General features: G+C 34.6%; 1 protein-coding gene across 1 annotated transcript in view; it reads right to left on the bottom strand.

The window, feature by feature from the left end:
* LOC102166013 (uncharacterized) overlaps positions 1 to 20800 on the bottom strand; it is a 460798-nt gene that overhangs the window by 234860 nt on the left and 205138 nt on the right. Inside the window, exons 4-6 of the mRNA XM_084956227.1 lie at positions 15087 to 15136; positions 5801 to 5842; positions 5445 to 5463 (exon numbers count right to left, since the gene is read on the bottom strand). Coding sequence (XP_084812353.1) covers positions 5445 to 5463; positions 5801 to 5842; positions 15087 to 15119 — 94 coding nt within the window. The 5' untranslated portion in view covers positions 15120 to 15136. The remainder of the gene's footprint in view (positions 1 to 5444; positions 5464 to 5800; positions 5843 to 15086; positions 15137 to 20800) is intronic.

The raw sequence follows: 20800 nt of genomic DNA, 5'->3' as shown, positions 1-20800 counted from the left end.
TGAAAGGGTAAATGGCAGATACAATTCAAACCCTGAGGAGCTAACTCCAGAATCCTCATTCTTAACCACTATGTTGTGCTACTTCATGTGAGAGCTGAAAACGTCTTAACTACGGTTCCTTCCTAAATATATATTTAATACACAGAGGGATGTATCTCAAATCACTCCTAGTAATGCTACATTTGCTTCTATATTAATGGCTAAAATTTCGGAGAGAAAAAAATATACCACACATTTCCTGTATATCTACAGCAGGCTTAGGAGAAGATAAGATTAGTACATTAAATTGTACCTTGAAGGGCTTCCAACTGACCTCAATTCTCATCTCCAACAATGCTTATTTGTTTTTTTAAAAAGGTAGTTGTTTATATGTCTATATTTTTAGTATTTTCAAAGTATAGTCCAGCTCCTGTGTTATTTGCCCCACATAACGGAGTTCCTTCAAGATGTGCATGTGCCACTTTTTTCTTTTGCATGGTGGAAATTGAGTTCCCCACTTAAAGTGAACAATCACTTGGCAACATAAGTTATTTTAATGGACATCTCTTTACACTGATCCTTTGCCATCTGTTTCACCTTCTAATTACAAATGCAGGAAGAACACAATTCACAATTGTGTCTATAAAGAAAAATATAAGGGACTTAAATGCAGGTTTATATCACGGCATCTGTTCGGTGATTTTAAATCCAGGAGGAACAAAAGGGCAGGGAGCTTTTCTTTCCCTTCTCATTCCAATTAGCATAGACAAGTAAGAACTCATAGCACAAAGTTACCAAGATTGGTTCATTCCACAAAAATTGAGAAACTATCATATTAATCTTCATCTGTGTTTTAGTTTACATTCCTTTTCTTTCTGATTCCAATAATGGTATAGAAATTACCGTTTTTTAAGATGATAGGCAGAAAATTCACATGATTTTAACTAGCAGAACAGCTCAATGACAACTGTGACTCATAAGCAGAAACTTTGTCATTAAGATGTAATTAATTTAGTCAAGAGAAAAGGCAAAAGTGTTTCCTTACCTATTCATACTGTCCTGCTTGATAAAGCTCACAAACCAATCTATGAGTGGATGGGAATCTTAAACCTAGGCCATTTGGCAACTGAGTACTAATGCTTCCTCAGCCTGGTGCCTAAGGCTAGATTCATGCCCAACCAATGAAGAGAAACTAAGTAAAACAAGATTGCATATGCATAATGGCTATTCACTTCATTTTGTAGGTTCAATTTATCACAGCAGTATCTTGTGCCTATGGTGGCTTAAATGTCTTTTCTTCTTAATTATGACAGTTGCAGCCTCTTGATACATCAATGAGTCCCTGAAACGCAAAATCTGGTCATACCCCAAACCAGCCAAGCTATTATCAATGTGAAATAATTTTGAAATATACTGACCTGTGTAGAAACAAATTACCCAAGCAAATGGACACTAATCACTAAGGCATTAGGATACATTAACTCTTTGCAACCACTAGAGCAATATTAGAGAACATATAACTTCGTGGCAATTCCACCAAGAAATAGCTTAAATGCACACTGTAAATCATAGAGCACAGCAATTGCACTGTTTTTCTTGCTATTACACTGAAATTAAAACCCATAAAACTACCAAAGATTAGCAAAATAAGCAAAATTGAATAAGAACTTGTGCCCATAAACGCAAATTTTAATTTGCCATCCAATTCACATCATGTCTAAAAATAAAGAGAAAATTAAAATTTAGGTTTTTTAAATCTAAATTTTCATATTTTTCCTCTTTTTCTCATGCAAAGAAATGCACTTTACTTCCAAATCCCTCATATTTAAAAGGGTCACTCTACAAGTATAAGCCAATAATGTAAGGATTATTACCCCACGTTCCCTATTATCTAGAGTACTAATGCTGTGAAATGGAGATGGGAACAGTACATCCACTCACCCTGTTAAAGTTAATAACCCAGTGATTTACAAGACATGACACATTTGAAGTCCACTGAATTCATTGTCTCATTAAACAATGCAGACACAGTTGAAAATATTATCCTCTGGTGCTTTGAACTTGTATCTTTCTGCCCCACTAGATTTGCATTGATGGCGCTTCAAAAAAGTCATAGGCAGGTAGCTAATCAATGTCCTTAAAAGAAGATATCAACCTTTAGTTTTGATAATATTAGTGAGATGGGATGAGAAATCAGTTGAGCACATTTCATTTATTGAAGGAAATTTTACACGTGATAATTTTTCTTTTCTTTTTCACTTTAGCTAAATTGGCATGCCTAACTTATTCCCTATTAAGTGCAACCTACTCATCCACTCTTAATTCACCATCCCAGTCCCCCAGTCTATCCTCTCCAGACACCAAGATCCCTGCCCAAACAAAGTCCACCAAGTGGCCTGGAAAAAATAGTTATGACTAAAGACTACAAGGCAGAACTTCCTTCCCTCATATTGTGGAAAAGAGCAATGTAATAAATGATGATGAAGCAGCAGAAATGTTTTCAAAACTCAGTTGAAGAGTCAGCTTTTATAAAGTTAGTCCTTCTGTCTCTCAACTTATTCATTATTTTTTGTAAGTATATATGAGGTCATGCTGCTACTCTGTTTAAAATTCAATAGCTTCTTACTGAAACCAACAGAACACACAAACTCTTGGACCAGCTTCTCTAATGTCATCGCCCCTCTACTCTTGATCCCTTTCACTCATCTCCAGTCACACTGGTCTTTGTGCCTGTACCTTAAACTTGTCAAGTTTCTTCTATCTAGAGATCCTATGCTTATTGTTCTATCTGTTTCATACACTCTTCAAGAGCTTTGCATTTTATCACAATGTTAACATTCATCTGCAAATTCAAAGAGCCTTCACTTATCAATCTACCTATGTAGCAGCCCTCTAGTCACTAGAATATTATCTTATCTTTGTCATTACAGAGCAATACCTAAAGTGTTCTTTTTTGTTCTTTAATTTTTATTTATTTATTTATTTATTGCTATGACACATGTGTATTCTCTCTTTTCTCTGACTACAGCATAACTCCTTAGGATAGGGGCTATGTTCTCACGTAATGCCAAGGACTACAACAGTGTCTGATACACAGTAGGTGTCCAGCACAGTACCGATTAGTACATGTGGCCATAGAGCACCTGAATTGTAGCTAATGTAACTGAGGAACTGAATTATGAAATTTATATAATGTAACAAATTTATTAGCCACATTCGGCTAATAGCCACTGCCTTCAATAGTATAGTTCTAGATAATTAGTTCTAATGCTCCAAAACAAAATAGCTCCTACCTTAGATAGTGCTGGCAATGCACAAAGATTTCTTCCCCTTTAAATATCTTTTTCTTTCCCCAGGACTACATACCAACCCCTGCCCTTTTGTAGGAAATCATCATAAATGTTACAATCTAATAAGGATACACTCTAAAATTTTTAATTATTGATAGACATTTTAAAACACAGACTTACAGCAATATGGAGGAATAAATAGACATTGACTGACATTACTAACTATAAGACACAAAATTAAAAAAAAATAAAATTTCAACACTTTATGAGCTCAAAATAAAATACCACAGGTGCTATGAATTCAAAATAAAGTAAATGTCACATGAACAAAGAAAAAAAAAGGAATAATGATAAATGAGCAACCCTTAAGAGTTCAGAGCTTGATATAAGGTCTTAAGAGCAAGGGCTAGGATTTTAAATCCAGTATTTGGCAGAGAAGCTTCATAAATTCCAGAGTCTGAAAAGCCTTTATAGTCTGTATAACAGGGATAGGAAATATTTATGCTTGAAGAAAGTTTGCCATTGGTCTGGAGTCTTGAGTCCAAGTTTTAAAAAAACGTAAAAGTAACAACAACAATTCCCACCAGAAATCAAATTTCGGGCTCTCAGCTCAGATTGGTGAAGACTGCAAGTTTATTCAACCAGGGGTTATGGGTACCACAAGCCCATAAATTAACATATGAAATCAGATTTAAGATCATTCAATATCTAAGTTCCTGTAGAAAGATCTTTAATGGAGACTTAGAAAGCATACTCTACTGAGATGGTCCTTGTTCTAAATAACAGAGTCTCCTTTAGCTGGGTTAATGAGAAAAGGAATTATTTCAAAGTATTAAGATACATTAAAGAATTTCTAAAAGGGCCAGGAAACCAAGCTTGGTTGCTACAAAGCCAAGGAAAAGGAATCTTCCTTGGAGAAATGTACACCCACATCACAGGAATGTCTCAAGGGAAAGCTTACTACAACCAATGTTCACTGCTCAGTTCCTTGTTGCTAGAGATCATACACTAGACCCAGTATCACAACAGCCACAGCTATGATTTCTCCACTTTTCTTTCTAGTATCACTTGGCTTCTCCAAGGAAACCTCACATCTAAGAAATATGAAAAAAATGCAGATTTTACCTTTGCAGACTATATACTAAAAAAAAGAAGTATAAAAGGAGCTATCAATGGATACTGAATGAGCCAATTTGAAAAATATACCACAAGTCTGATCTTCGTAAATGTAACTTCCAGATTATGGATATATAGCATATTATTATACTATATGTTGTGGTAATAACTGAACAATGTGCTGAAAATTCTCCACTAAACTATGAATTCCATTATAGCAGATCATTTTGTGTGTTGATAATTGGTTCTTAACACCTGGCATAAAATACACACAGTATTTGTTAAATGAGTAAACCCTAAATAAAAGATTATGAAACTCTAGAACTCAAGAACTTACAAGCTCTTATTTTAACACAAATAGTAAAAACGGGGATTTATGATAACATAAATTTCATGGTAGATTAAGGCATGAATCTGACTTCTGGGGAAAGCGTGCTATACTTATAAAACCTAGAGTTTATATTCGATGAGAAGGTGGTATTCCAAGGTGTCTGGGTATAAAGACCCAAGAGGCATAAATATTAGAGCATCTGAAAGCAAAGAGGACTAATGGGTATTTTTATAAAGATAATTAGTTTTCTATGGAGTAAATAATAGAGACTTAAAAAGAATACAATACAACAAGTTAAACCTAAAATGATGACCTCATACTGATGAAAATCATTGACCAGGAGAGCTGCTTTCTCTTCCTCAACATTGATCACATTTAGTTACTAGGATCCAGGTTTTAGGGGTTTTCAGTCTTTATATAATCTGAGTTTTCCATGTAATAGGATTACATTGTCAAGAAAATTAATCTTTTTTACATAGAAAACACAAGAAGATATATATTATTTGGTAAAAGGCAATAAGTTTTAAAATGTACAAACCAGACTCCCAGTTCACCGTTCCACATGTAAGGCTCTTGTAAGCTGCCACTCTACCTTAACAGCAAGTAAAAAGCTGAATATACTGAAAAATCAACAACTCTTCTAGGATCCTTAAAAGAGGTGAGGCTACAGGGAAAATTGCTGCCCCCAAGTTTAGAAATTCCCCCAATAAATACAGAAAATAACTCACCAGAGCAGATATTCATGAGCTAAATCAAACACAGGAAACACAGGGTAGGAAAATCAGAACAGTGATGGATGAATTGATGAAGGCTCAATATGGACAACACTGAAAGCTAGAAATTCTAGGGCAACTCACTCACAGGGGAGAACTTACGATTTGGGAAGATTTACCTCCAGGAGTTCAACCAGATTTCCATGTATGTATACTGGAGAAAACCTCCTCATGCTTCTGGCAAGGGAAAGGGTAAAGGAACCATTTTGAAACATGCCAGAGCACTCTGCCCTTTATAAGGAGGCCTGACTTCAGGGAAAACTAATTAACCAGAGCCTAATCTGCTAGGGTTTTATCAGAGCCTAACTCACCTGTGGAAAAGGAAATACCCAACACCAGCCACTCTCTTCCACCTAAAAAGGGATAAGAAAAATTAAAAACACTTGTAAAGTTCATAGTCCTAAGGCATAAACTCACTAAGAGACTCTGACCTGATCACAAGACTATAGAACTCTTCCCTCCCCCACCCCACCTCAGAGTCAAATTACTAAAAGCCTATTTATAGCATTTATTTTACCTGGTACGTCATGACTGGCTATATTAAAAAACTGCAAGATATACCAAAGAGCAAAACACACCATTTGAAGAGACAGAGAAAGCATCAAAATCAGATATGGTAGATATATTAGAATTATCGGATTGGGAATTTAAAATAATTATGATTAATATGCTAAGGGCTCTAATGGATAAAAGAGACAACATGCAAGAACAGATGAGCAACACAAGCTGAAAGATGGAGATCCTAAGAAAGAACCAAAAAGAAATGCTAGAGATTAAAAAACAGAAACAAACCAAAAAAACCCCTCTGTAACAGAAATGAAGAATGCATTAGTTAGGCTTACTAGGAGATTAGATGCAGCTGAGGAAAGAATCTCTGAACTTGAAGATACCTCAAAAGAAACCTCCAAAACTGTAGAGCAAAGAGAACAAAGACTAAAAAGCACAGAAATGAGTAATCACAGAACTGACTGTGGGACAATGCATGTATATCTGACATACAATTAATGAATATATCAGAAGAAGAAAGAAAGAAAAAGAAAAAATATTTGAAACAATAAAGCCTGGTAATTTCCCCAAAATTAATGTCAGAAACCAAGCCACAGATCCAGAAAGCTCTGAAAACAACAAATAATAAATGCAAAAAAAAAAAAGAAAAGAAAAAAGAAATCCCACAAACAAATAAAAAAACTCTTACACCTAGGTGTTTCATTTTCAAATTACATAAAATCAAAGATAAAGAAAATTCTTGAAAGAAGTCATAGGGGGAGAAATATCTTAACCTGTACAGGAACAAAGATAAAAGTTACAATCCAAATTCTCTTCAGAAACCATGCCAGAAAGGAGAGAATGGAATCAAACATTTAAAGTGCTAAGAAAAAGAAATCTATCTAAAAGTTCTGTATGCTGTGACATTCTTCTTCAAAGGTGAAGGAGAAATAAATATTTTCTCAGAAAATTAAGAGAATGTGCTTCCAGTAGACCTGCCTTACAAAAAATTCAAAGCTCTTTAGAGGGAAGGAAAATAAATAGGTCACAAACAATCTACGCAAATAAAGCAAGAGCATCAGAGAAGGCAAAATAAAAACACTTATTTTCCTTCATTGATCTGACAGATAACAGGTTTTTTCCAAAATAGTTAATAGTAACAATAGATTTGATAATGTATGCTTATGTATATATCATATAAACATATCTATGCTTATGTGTGCTTATATATTAGTGAAACAAATAACAGCAATGATACAAAGGATGGGAAGGAGGAATTAGGAATATTTTGTTATTATAGGGTACTTACACTATTCATGAAGTGGTATTGTGTTAGTTAAAAGTAGACTTGTATTAGTTGTACATGTGTATTGTAAATTCTAGAATAACCACTGAAATATCAAAGAATAAAGTATAACTGTTAAGCTAAAAAAAGAGAAAATGAAATCATTTTAAATGCTTAATTAAAACCACAAAAGGCAGAAAAAGAGTGGAAGACAAAAATAGGAAAAAACAAGGACCACAAATGGAAAACAGTAACAAGTGTAGTAGATGTCAATCCAAATATAACAATAATCTCTTTAAATGTCAATTGTCTACATCTGCCAATTAAAAGACAGGGATTGCCAGAGTGGATCAAAAGACATGTTCCAACTGTATGTTGTCCACGAGAAACTCACTTAAATATAAAGACACATAAAGATTAAAAGTAAATGGCTGGGAGTTCCCGTCGTGGCGCAGTGGTTAACAAATCCGACTAGGAACCATGAGGTTGCGGGTTCGGTCCCTGCCCTTGCTCAGTGGGTTAAGGATCCGGTGTTGCCGTCAGCTGTGGTGTAGGTTGCAGACACGGCTCGGATTCCGCGTTGCTGTGGCTCTGGCGTAGGCCGGTGGCTACAGCTCCGATTCGACCCCTAGCCTGGGAACCTCCATATGCCGCGGGAGCGGCCTTAGAAATGGCAAAAAGACAAAAAAAAAAAAAAAAAAAGTAAATGGCTGGACAAAATATACCACGCTAACACAAATCAGAATAAAGCAGGAGTAGCTACTTAATCTCAGACAGAGCAAGCTTCAAAGCAAGGAAAGTTGTCAGGGGTATACAGGAGCATCCCCCAAGCTTACCTCGGTTTTCTCCTATAACCCTGTATTCTGTTCCACTGATCTGTGTTGTCTATTATTTTGGTAATAACAATGTATCTCAATTACTGTAGCTTTATACAAAGTCTTAAAGTTCATTATTGTCAATTCTCCAACTTTGTCCTGCTCCTTCAATATTGGGTTGGATATTCTTGGTCTTTTACCTCATCATAGAAAAAAAACTTTAGAATCAATTTGTCAATTTAGCCAAAATAACCTCCTGGGATTTTGTTTGGAATTGCATTCAACCTGTAGATCAAGTTTGGAAGAACTGACCTCTTGAAAATATTGAGTCTTCCTATGCATGAACATGGAATCTCTCCATTCATTTAATTCTACTCTAATTCTGTCTATCAGAGATTTGTAGTTTTCCTCATATAGATCTTGTATATATTTTGTTAAATTTATACCTAAATATAAACACTTCCACTTTGGAAGACAGTTTGGCAGTTCTTATAAAAAATGAAACATACTCTTACCATATAATCCAGCAATCAGGCTCCTTGATATTTACTCCCACGAGTTGAAAATTATATCTACACAAAAAAATGCACACAGATGTTCATGGCATTTGTTCATAACTGCCAAAAATTGGAAGCAACCAAGATATCTTTCAGGTAAATGAATAAACTTGCACATCCAGACAATGGGATTTTGTACAGTGCTAAAATGAAAGGAGCTATGGAGTGATGAAAAGACATGAAACAAACTTAAATATTACTAAGTGTGAAAGAAGCTAATCTGAAAAGGCTACATGCTCTATCTTCCCAATTACATTTTGGAAAAAGGCAAAATATGGAGACAATAAAAAGATTAGTGGTTGCCACAAGGGAGGGAGAATGGCATGAAGAGGCAGAGCACAGAGTAATTTAAGGGCAGTAAAAAACACTCTGTGTATTATAATTATGGATACATGGGATGATACATTTGTCCAAAACCATGGAATGGAGTGAACCATAATGTAAACTGTGGACTTCAGTTTATTGTAATTGGTAAATGTTGGTTCATCACTTGTAACAAATGCACCACTCCAGCGAATGATGCTGATAATGGGGGAGGCTATGCATGTGTAGAGGCAGATTATATGAGAAATCTCTCTGCCCTCCTCTTAATTTTGCAATGAACCTTAAAACTGCTCTAAGAAAAAAAAAATTCTTTTAGAAAATAAAATATAAGACAACAGAGAGACTCTTTATTTCTTAATATTTAGATGGAAATTCTAAAATAATTTCTATTCAGTGTCGACAGAATAAAATCAGTTAAGCAAATGTATGTAATTATTGCTAGTGTAATAAGACGGTCTTTGGGATTTTTTTCTTACACAATTGTTTCAAAGTAATATGTTACTTCAAAGATAGTACATTTTTATGTCAATATGCTCTTCCTACACCCACATCCAGTAGGTGGCATTCTTTCTTTTTCACTAAAGACAAAACAGACAATGTAAGGATGGATGCATGAATGAGAGCAAACTCCACCACTCTAAAGTGCACTGTACCTTTTCAGCTAGATGGTAAAAGGCATACCTGAGTCTGCACACCCAGCAGATACTTTAAACTTAAAGCTGAAGCAACTCTGTTGTTGACAATAATATATGTCACTGGGACACCTGGGAAAATGGAATAATTGGGTTGTCTGATCTGACAAAAAATTATTGCAAGGCTCTGCTGTGTTTCAATGCCTTAGGCCATAGGACAAATTTGTAGCTGGTCTGGGAGTAAGTTCAAGAGCCAAGATGTTGCCAAAATATAAAATTTTCATCAAATCCCTATTGAAGCTGTAAAGAAAATATGATGATTTAAACTTTTCATCTCTTTATTTTTCATTTTTAATGTCATGGAGATTTGATAATAATAAGCAAAATGATTTAAAAAAGATAAATAACGAAGTAAAAAATAGCAAAGAGTAAGTGTCACATATTTTCTTCTTGAAGTGCTTAAAGCACATTTATGGATATCATCTCATACTGAGAGATGCTATTTAATTTTTCAAAGCCTTAGCAAGTAACTTTAACAACATTTGAAATATATGCATTTCATTCCATTCTTTCAATTTGAAAGCAGTCAACATTCTACTCATCATCTTTTCCTTTCTCAGTGTTTTCTTCTTTTATCCCTATTTCAAACTTGGTGGGGTTGTAGTTTATCCTTTGGAAAGAGAGATGCATATTTATCGCCATCTTTGTAAGAGTAATTTTTCTTTTTTCTCTTCCTTAACACCTCAGATTTCATATTTGTTTCATTGTGTCGATCTCATTCCTAAAACATTCTTTCTGGAATAAGATAAGGTAAAAATCGATAAATCAACCATTGTGGATAGATGGCCTACCAGACTTTAATTCCCAACACATTGATCACACAAATCCTTCTCTCCGTGTACTTAGATTTTTATTATCGTTCACTAGACCATGACCGTGAGTGCCCCCAGGCAAGAGACATGTTTTATTCATCTTTGTTCTTTCTTCAAGGCCCAGCACAAGACTTACACATGGTAGGAATTCATGCAACATTTATTTAATGGCTGAGCAAAATAATGAATTAATTAAATCAAATTTCACTTTCCTTTAAGTTTATGCCACATAGACCTTCTAACACTTATTTCCACAACATATAGAAATTTATTTCCTTATTTCAGTACTGACATTACTAGTATTTCTAGTTTTATTAACTCCCAAATTTCCTTGGCAACAATAAAAGCTATGTTCTTAAGTTTTTATAGTCCACCCCTACAACTCTTTTTAAAAATCCAACAATTAAACGTATGCTTCCTATTTTTTGTTTGTTTGTTTTTTAGGGCCACACCTGTGGCATATGGAAATTCCCAGGCTAGGGGTTGAAACAGAGCTGCAGCTGCTGGCCTACACCACAGCCACAGCAACACCAGATCTAAGATGCATCTGCAACCTACACTGCAGCTTCTAGCAACTCTGGATCCTTAACCCACTGAGCGAAGTCAGGGATCAAATTCGCATTCTAATACTAGTTGGGATACTAGTTGGGTTCGTTACTGCTAAGCCACAATGGGAACTCCCTTCATTTTCTAGTATTCACAATTTTCTTCAAAAATGTTCTGGTATTAGGAGGTCCCTTTGTGGTTCAGTGGGTTTAGAACCTGATATAGTATCTGTGAGGATGTGGGTTTAATCCCTGGCCTCACTCAGTGGGTTAAGGATCTGATGTTGCTGTAAGCTGCAGCAAAGGTGGCAAATGTGGCTTAAAAAGAAAAAGAATTATTCTGGTATTGTTGTAAAGTGTAGCCTATTGAAAATCTCACTTACAGTATGAAAATCTGTACTTACAGTATGGTTTGTATTTTATGATTTTAATTATAATTGTTGGCAAGAGCCTTCAATCTTTTTGTAGTCAGTGTGACCCAGGCTGCAACAAGACAGCAGAAACAATCCCAACTATCATGACATAACTACATAACTACATACTATGATTTTATTTTATTTTATTTTTTTCTTTTTTATGGCTACACCCATCCATGGTAGTTCCCGAGCTAGGGGTCGAATCAGAGTTGCAACCCACATTGCAGCCCATGCCACAGCCCTCACCACAGCCATGGCAACACTAGAAGTGAGCTGCATCTGTGACCTACGACCACAGCTTACAGTAACACTGGATCCTTAACCCACCCATGTTAAGGATCCAGTGCGAATGCCCATAAATTCAATTTTAAAACTCAACTTTGAATTATTTCAAGCACAAAGGGATATTCATAGAAAACCATAATAAAAAAATGTGACTTTTAGGTAGTTAAGGCAAGTCTCAATACTGTCATAGACAATTCTTTTTGGGATTTTCCTCCATAATCAATCAATCATAACCTTCACAGCTAGTTTACAGTAGCTGTTAGTAATAGCCTCTTTGGTCACTTTTCCAGGCATAATGACATCCCTCAACAATCTCATGAATATCATAACAACAGCTATATTTCTCAGCAATCATATTTATTATTTAGAGCATAATTAAAGGAACAGTTGGGAGATTTTATTACTTACATTTTATTTTAAATAAATATTTGGAGTTCCTGCTGAACAATCATTTAAATAATAGAAAAGATCTGAAAATCTGCCAGTCAAACTTATGAATTATTCCTGTTGTTTCTTCTAACCCATTGCTTTTAATTGTATAGAATTCCCATTCCCAGCATAAGGATGTAGAAGACATTAAGAAATATTAATTCAAAAACTTTTGCCTGATTTTATAGGAAACATTGGTTAGAAATGTGTAGTTTTTACCCACGTGTGCCTAAATGATCTGGTAAGAAAATGTTTTCATGTTTAGGAAAACAAAGTTAATAAGAGTGTTGGTTAAGAGACAAAGTTTAAATAATTTAAATCTATCTCTATTCTTTCTATAACCCCAAAAATGTAAAAGTAAACATTTTTTAAGGGAGTCTAAATCTGGAAGGACAAGGAAAATAAGATAATACATACCAGTAGAAGATAGACATCTGCAATCTTTTGTCAACAAGAAAGCAGATGGCTTAGTGGAGTGGAAACAGCTTAGGAAACTTAAACCATGACAGGCAGACCTCATTTTATTGGGCTTCCCTTTAGTGTCACTTTGTAGATATTGTTGTTGGTTTTTTTGCAGATTGAATGTTTGGAGCAACCCTGCACTGAGAATGTCTATCAACACCATTTTTCCAAATAGCACTTGCTCACTTTGTGCCTTTGCTCAACCTTTTTCATTATTATATTGTGATCTGTGATCAGTGCTATTCGACATCATCATTTGCAATTGCTTGGGGGCTCCATGAATGGTACCCATATAAGACAGCAAACCTAATTAATAAATGTTATGTCTATGCCAGCTGTTCTACCAATTGGCCATCCCCCATTTCTCTCTCTCTCTTCTTGAGCCTCCTTGTTCCCTAATACACAACAGTATTGAAAGTAGACCACTTAATAACACTGAAACGGCCTCTAAATATTCAAGTGAAAAGAAGAGTCACATGTCTCTTACTTTAAATTAAAAACTGGAAATGATAAAGCTTGGTGATGTCCAAAGGCAAGATAGGCTGGAAGCCAGGCCTCTTGTACCCACACTTAGCTAAAATGTCAGTGCAAAGGAAAAGTTCTTGGAGGAAATTTCAAGCACTACTCCAAGTGAACACATTAATGATAAGAAAGTGAAAGTCTTACTGCCAGTATGGAGCAGTTGTAGTTGTTTGGGTAGAAGTTCTAACCAGCCACGAAATTCCCTTAAGCCAAAGCCTTATCCAGAGCAAGGCCCTAACTCTCCAATTCTACAAAGGCTGAGGCGGGGGGGGGGGGGGGGAACATTACTGAAGAAAAGTTTGAAACTAGGAGAGGCGGGTTCATAAGATTTAAGGCAAGAATCCTTTAACTCTCTGGAAGCATTTGAGATAGAGGTCAAGCGTGTCATGCAGGTGGTGTCAGGAATCAGAACGGTATGCTTCAGAGCATAAACACTGAAGATTAGGAGGCCATGGTATAATGCCTTTCAAAATCTGAAGGAGAATTATTTCAAACCTCAGAGTGTTATACATCACACAATTCAATCACTAATGACAGTAAAAAAAAAAAAAAAAAAAAAATTCAAACGTGCAACAAAACAAGGGATCAAACCAGGAAAGAAGAAAGCATGACAAGAGAGTGGAACATTCAATACAGGAGAAACACCAAAGGAATATATTAAAAACAAAGGGTATGATGCTGAAGAACAGTGTCAAGATGCCCTGTGGTGGAGCAGGCTGCAGAGCTATTGGTCAAGACTGACCTAAGACGAAAGCAACCTGGCATTGTGCACAGTGCATAGTGATGATCAGCCAGGATGCAGATGATCATTCAGGGCTGCCAGCAAGAAGCAATTCCTGTGATGCAGACAGCTCAGATGGGATCAAATGGATTCTCACAGTGAATTATAGTGATCCCTTTGTTAAAACACTCAGTATAATGCTCTCAGTCGTTTAGATGTTTGAGGGTGGCATATATTTCAAATCATTGAAGATTGTTATGCAATCCACATTACAAATCTTGTGACAAGATAAGGGTATAGAAATATAAAAAATGAACTTAACATTAAACTGAAAATATTAATCTAAATTAGGTTAATTCCGGTACATTCCAGGTATATAATTGCTCAGAATGTACTGAATTTAAGTTGAACTTTCAGCGTAAAAAGTCCATAAGCCACATGTAAGACCTATTGAATCTTAACAAAAATACAGATAATCATATCACTTTCTAATATCCTAAAGGTTGGTTATATTTAAAATACAATAAAGAAAAATATTCTTCCGGGTTTTTTACAAGTTTAAACAACTTTATTACATACTATGTTATTGATTCTGTTTTCTGGTTTTAATATGTGAAAACAATCTAGAGTAAAATAGAATAATTTCTAAAATGCATTATAATTGAAATAATTGAATAAGAATGGTGATATAATTTTTAGGAAACTATTCACTGTCAATTTAGCTAATCTTGGGTTTTTCCTGCCTTGTCTACCATCCTTTAAATACTTTTTGGTCATGAATATCTATTTAAAACTAGTGTAATAAAAACAATCTCTTTTATACCACTTAATTTTAACTTTATTTTCATTTTTTAATTTTATTTTAAATAATTCATTGCTAGCAGTTTGGGGGGAAATATCAGGTGTGAGAGATTCATATAACCTATTAGTCAAAATGAAGCTTTTGATTATCTTTGAATCCAACAGTCCTTTCTTTCTCTGTATTCTTTTCCTTTCCCCCCACCCCCACTCATAACCCTCAAATTGGGAATTCGTTATAATAGGTATTGATGTTTATATAGCACCTTCCATCCTTATAAGAGTAGGAGGATATTTTTTCTCTTTATAGAGATGGACTGAATTCATCTTTTTGAATTATCAAGCAAAGCCTATTTCAAAACCACAGGATCTTTGCAGACTTCTTACAATAACCCTTATTATTCATGGAATCACAAGCCTTAAAAAAAATAGGAGAACTCACACTGACCCTGTTATTACCTCTAGATAGAAACAGTGGCATTGCCCAATGAGGTATCCCTGCAAAAAAAGAGAAGTCATCATGAAACAGAAACACACACCACAGTTTGCCTAACAGATTAGCATAGACTAAAATGGGCTTTGATACCCTTGTTTAGACTGATTTTGCAGAAGGGAGAAAGAGTCTAATTCACTGTGGGTGGGACTATAAATTGGATTTAGGAGAATTTGGCACATATATACACTGCACATATATATGTACAAGGTTTATATATTACTGCTATTTATAAAAGCAAAAAAATGGAAAAGAAATGTCTATTTAGACAGTTTTAAGAAAATTGCAGTACATTCAAACAATTAAATACTATGTTATAATTAAAATTGAAAGGTAGGTCTAGTTCACTCTTGTGAAAGGACATTTACAATACACTGATAAATAAAGAGATCAGAAAATATAGTATTTTATTCTGAAAGTACATACACCAAAATCTTAGCATGATATACTGGGTAGTGATATTTCATGTAATTTTAATCTAATTTTTAAAAATTTGCCTAAAATTATCATTTTTCAGCTAAATAAACTAAGAAAAAAATGTATGCTACAAAAGTGAAAAAAAAAAGCTTTGAAATTCCTCATGAAGTCCTAATAATTGTGTGACTTTTCATGAATCCATGATAATTTTATGCAAAATAATATGCTTTCTAAAAATTGCTCAAGATTTTACAAAGGTTCTTATAAATGATGCTGATGTATTTGTCACTGATGGTAAAAATTCCACTGATCTGATCCCATCCTTTGTTACTGAAAAGCTTACAAGTGTGGTGATTAAACACAAGAGCATGGAGAGAATTCCCTGTATTATTTTGTTCATCCCAGTTCTTCTTAAAGACAATAAACCTCTAGATTCCATCATTTAGAATGTACCGAATTTACTGCTTTCTTTTACCAACTGACTTCTTTTTATTTATGGGTATGGACATGAACATGTTTACAATAACTTTAAATTGAGCTCTTTAAAATCTGAATCCTATTTAAATAGCAACAGCATCAGGCTATTTAAATGATTTCGAAGCTTTCGTTCTATAAATACCAAAAATAAAAATGGATTCTAGTTATTCTTGGATATTTGAAGAACTGCCAGGAATTAAAGGAAGCCAGCTTTCTCTGTACTGTTTTGAAACCAGTGAGTTTTAGTCTTTTGTTTGTTTGTTTATAGATTTAAATTGAAAATATAATGAGATCTCTCGACCCTGTTCCCAGAAAAGTGTTCTTATGCACATATACAAATTATTTTTATAGACAATTTCAAATGTTCACAGAGTCCCCTGAAGCACATGCTTTTAATGGATAAATTAGAATTAGTGGGTGAAACTCGGAGAAGTTGAATTCATTTCTATATTAGAAATGGTTTCTCACAAAAGTAGAATTTTCCAACAATGTGCATTGCTTCATTAAGTACTCAGTGAGGATGATTAAGTATATTTTAGAAGCAGATTGAGTGAAATGGTATAGAAGGAATTCCAACCTCCAAATTGAAGTTTGGTAAGATGACCTCAGAGAGCAGTTTAACTCTAATATTTTATGATGGGATTTGAATAAAGATAGTATATTGAATTCAATAGACAGGGTTTAAGACCATGATGGGACTTAAAATCGGTATTGCTGAACTTCTCTCTGCCACCCTCTATTTTCTTATCACAAAGGCAGTACCAGTGTGTGGTATTCTCTCTTAGTCCTTCTTCGGACTTCTGTTCCGAAACAGTGGGCTGACCTCAGGCATGTATGTTCCATCTCTACAACCTCTTAAATTGATAGTGTAGAAAATAAAGATATAGAAACTCCACAACAATGAAGAAAATGCAAACAACAGGCGGAAAACTCATACATTTTAGAAGACAACAAATGGGAAAAGGATAGGAAGTGGTAGGAAACTATAAACTGGGATGAGTGGGAGGAACTCTGCAGGAGACCAAGTCAAGATGGGATCTGACCTGCTCCAGGAGACACTTGAATGACTCCGACTTGGGGACTGTTAGGTTAGCAGGGAATAGAAGTCTCCCACCACCACAAAGAACACCCGGCTACCAGGCCCTTAGCAATGGTTGAAAATGACAAGGTTCTTTTTTCTAAAAAAGCTGCATCATTTATCTCTGGGTCGCCAGCATAAGTCTAAATGAAAACCTATAGAGCAAAACTCTATTCTGACATGTAGAGGCTTTATAGTTTAATGGCTACTGGTGTCCACTCCTGTAATATGAAGTCAGCTGAACTTCACACACACACACACAGAGCTTCCTATTTCTTCCTTTTAAATGTGAGTGTAAAACCAATCATCAACACAGATTGGAGGATAACTGCTACATGATAGAGGAAAACTAATAGAAACAAAATGTGTACATCATGATGATGAGACTTTGTTTAAAATCAATTATTTTTTTTTCAGAGATGCTAAATAAGTTACAATATCCTTAGAGTCAGAATGGTATGTTATGGAAAAAACTTCCATGTATAAGAAATAGCTTTTAGAAGTTAAAAAAAATTGTTGGAAGAATAATTAATTGAAAGATGGAAGTATATTTTTAAAAATCTAGACTATATAGAAAGAACATATGAAATGAGAAAAATGCAAAAGGTCTAGTTGGAATCTACATCTGACAATATAAAATTTTATAAAAATTCCCTAAAAAAATGAAATGGCAAAATTTTTTAAGTGCAAGGCAAGTTTAACAAGTATTTTTAAATTAGAAAAACCGTGTGCATAGCTAAAGTTCCCCAGTGTTCAGGAATATGCTGGGCAATAATAAGCACCTTAACAGGGGTTTTATGAAGTACACAATTAAGTTGTGATCAACGCTATGCTCAAGTTTTTAGAAGGCACCAAATGAAATATATGAAGAATACTAAGTCTAAGACGGCTGTGAATTCAGTACTAGAGGAAGTAAAGGGGAGTAGAAAGAGGAAGTAGTACATGCAAGGTTCTGGCACGGACAAATGAAAATTTTGTTACCCTGTGGTGATCATTAAAACATGTAATAAGCACTAGTTCATCAGAACAGATGCAGCAATCAAGTAGGATAGGTACCAGCTCGACACAACCAGTATGACCATACCTGGCTGAATGTCATACCCGCTGGCACAGACAGCAAGGGGCAAGTTCCTTGGCTTAATTGGAAATTTCAGGTATTTGAAGTCCAAGCCACAGTTTTTAAAATGAGTGAATACAACTTAAAAATGAAAATAATGAATACTAGAAAAACAAAAACACAGATGAAGTAGCTTTACTTTTTAAGGCATATAGTCTTTTAAAGTAAGATCAATTCTTTTTTTTTCTTTAAGAAAGTACATAAATATTTATATGATGATATCTTTCACTGGGTAAAAGTGAAAGGGTAGCCACCCTTTCTTTTCTAGAATCTATCCTTTATCTCTGTGTGTATATACATATATGTGTGTGTGCACATATATAAAGCTTTTATATGCATCTATTACATATGTATGTATGTATATGTACCATACATACATATATTATATATATTATATATGTAGTGTGTGTATATATAGTCTTCAATTTTAATATCAAGAAAAGGCTATATATGCTTTTATTACTGGGCAAAGAAATTACTGACTTTATTTTTTTAATTTTTTTGGGGGGGTTGTTTATGGGTCTTTTTAATTCTATTCTTTTTCTTTAAGTTTTATTGAAGTACAGTTGACTTATAATATTGCATTAGTTTCAGGTATACAGCAAAGTGAATCAGTCATACATATAAATAATATCCATTCTTTTTTCCCATATAGTTATTGCAAACTATTGAGTAGATTTTCCCGTGCTATACAGTAGGTTCTTGTTCATCATATGTTTTATACAGTATTGTGTATTTGTTATTCCCAGCTTCTGTTTCTTCCCTCCCCCCAACAGTCTCACCTATGGTAACCATAAGATTGGTTTTGAAATCTGTGTTTGTTTCTATTTTATCAATAAGTTCCTTTGCATCATTGTTATTAGATTCCACATATAAGTGATCCCATATGATATTCTTCTTTCTCTGCTTTACTTCACTCAGTATGATAATCTCTAGGTTGATCCATGTTGCTGCAAACAGCATTATTTCATTCTTTTTTAAATGGCTGAATAATATTCCATCATATATATAACTATATATATATCACATCTTCTGTATCTATTCCTCTGTCAATGGACATTTAGGTTGCTTCCATGTCTGGCTATTGTAAACAGTGTGGCAGTGAATACTGGGGTACATGTATCAAATTATATTTTTCTCTGGCTATCTGCCCAGGAGTGGGACTGCTGGCTCACATAGCAGTTCTGTATTTAGTTTTCTGGGGAACCTCCATACTGTTCTCCATAGTGGCTGCACCAATTTACACTCCCACAAACAGAGTAGGAGGGTTCTCTTTTCTCCACACTCTCTCCAGCATGTATTATTTGTAGATTTTTGATGATGATCATTCTGACTAGTGTAATGTTTTTGCGTAGATGCCTAGTCAATAGAGGTTTTGATGGCAGGGTCTCAGTGTTTCTTGAACACTAGAGGGAGCAAGAGAAGAGGTAAGGGTTAGAAGAGGTGCTAGAAACACAGATTTATTAAAGGTCCACCATGGTTCAGGTGCTGTACTCTACCCTGGAGATTCAGAGGTGAATTACTGGGCTGATAAACAAGGGGGGAAAAAATCACCTCATAAGATCCATGAGAGTGGTAAATTGAGGGTGATAGAACAAATTAAAAAAAATTAATCTATTCTTAAAAATGACTCAATCCTGCCAGAATCTTCAAATCTGATTACTGTAGGCCACAAAAGAAAAAGAATCTTATTTGTTTCTTATTCACTTGAGAGCTAGAAAAAAATGGGTTATGCTCAATTAACTTCAAATGAATTAATTAAATAAGCAATTATGAGTTTTATGCTTAACTAAATTGAAAATGTAGTAAATTCATAATAGGCATCTTAGTTTTCATATTTTAAGTCACAAATTTTTTGTCTTCAAAAATGAGGGTTTTTTTTTTTTAAATTAAAAACCTCTGCTGATTATCTCTGCTTCAGTTGGCAGAATCTCAGCCATAGTGAACAAAATTCATTGTAGCTCAGGAAATTTCATTTTCAAAAAATGACCTAGTAGAAGTTTCCAATTAAAGAAGTGATAAGTTGAGTTATACAGCAAAAGTAATCTTAAATTTCACACTCCTTACAAAACACATTCATTTAATTTAACTCGATCCTATTGATTTATCCATAAAGGAAATCTGAGGCACAATCAGGGTGAGCCTCTTACATCTTCAATTATAGTTATTATTAAATCAGATTTTTGATTGACTTTTGTTCCTTAAAAGTGAAATAATTATCTGATCCTTCTTAGCAATGTTTTCCAGTGTCCTCATTACTATCTTCTGCACAAACCACTAGAGGGCAAGGCAGTCTAACATATTAGAGCAGATCTAATTTTATCCAACAGAGGGCAGTCATACATATACCAGCCAAAGAAATCCGTATATTACATTATGTTTTCGCTATTATCATCAGCCATTTCCTTTGAGGCTGACAAGAGGAAGGAGAAGAGAGAAAGAAGGGAAGTAAGAAAGAACACAGTCCTCTCCATAAAACAATTCCTTGGCTAACCTCTCTGAAATTGTTAAACAAGTGAGTTTAATAAACAATTTGCTTTTTTTCTAGATTTAAATAGTTTAACTTCAAAGCAAAAAAAA

The sequence above is a fragment of the Sus scrofa genome, chromosome 5 (genome assembly GCF_054392235.1).
Source record: "Sus scrofa isolate SSC_HxYL_T2T_F1_AM1 chromosome 5, Sscrofa_HxYL_maternal_Yorkshire_Landrace_v2.0, whole genome shotgun sequence".
NCBI lineage: Eukaryota > Metazoa > Chordata > Mammalia > Artiodactyla > Suidae > Sus > Sus scrofa.
The sequence above is the reverse complement of the archived record's forward strand: the minus strand, read 5'-3'. Positions and strand labels throughout refer to the sequence as shown.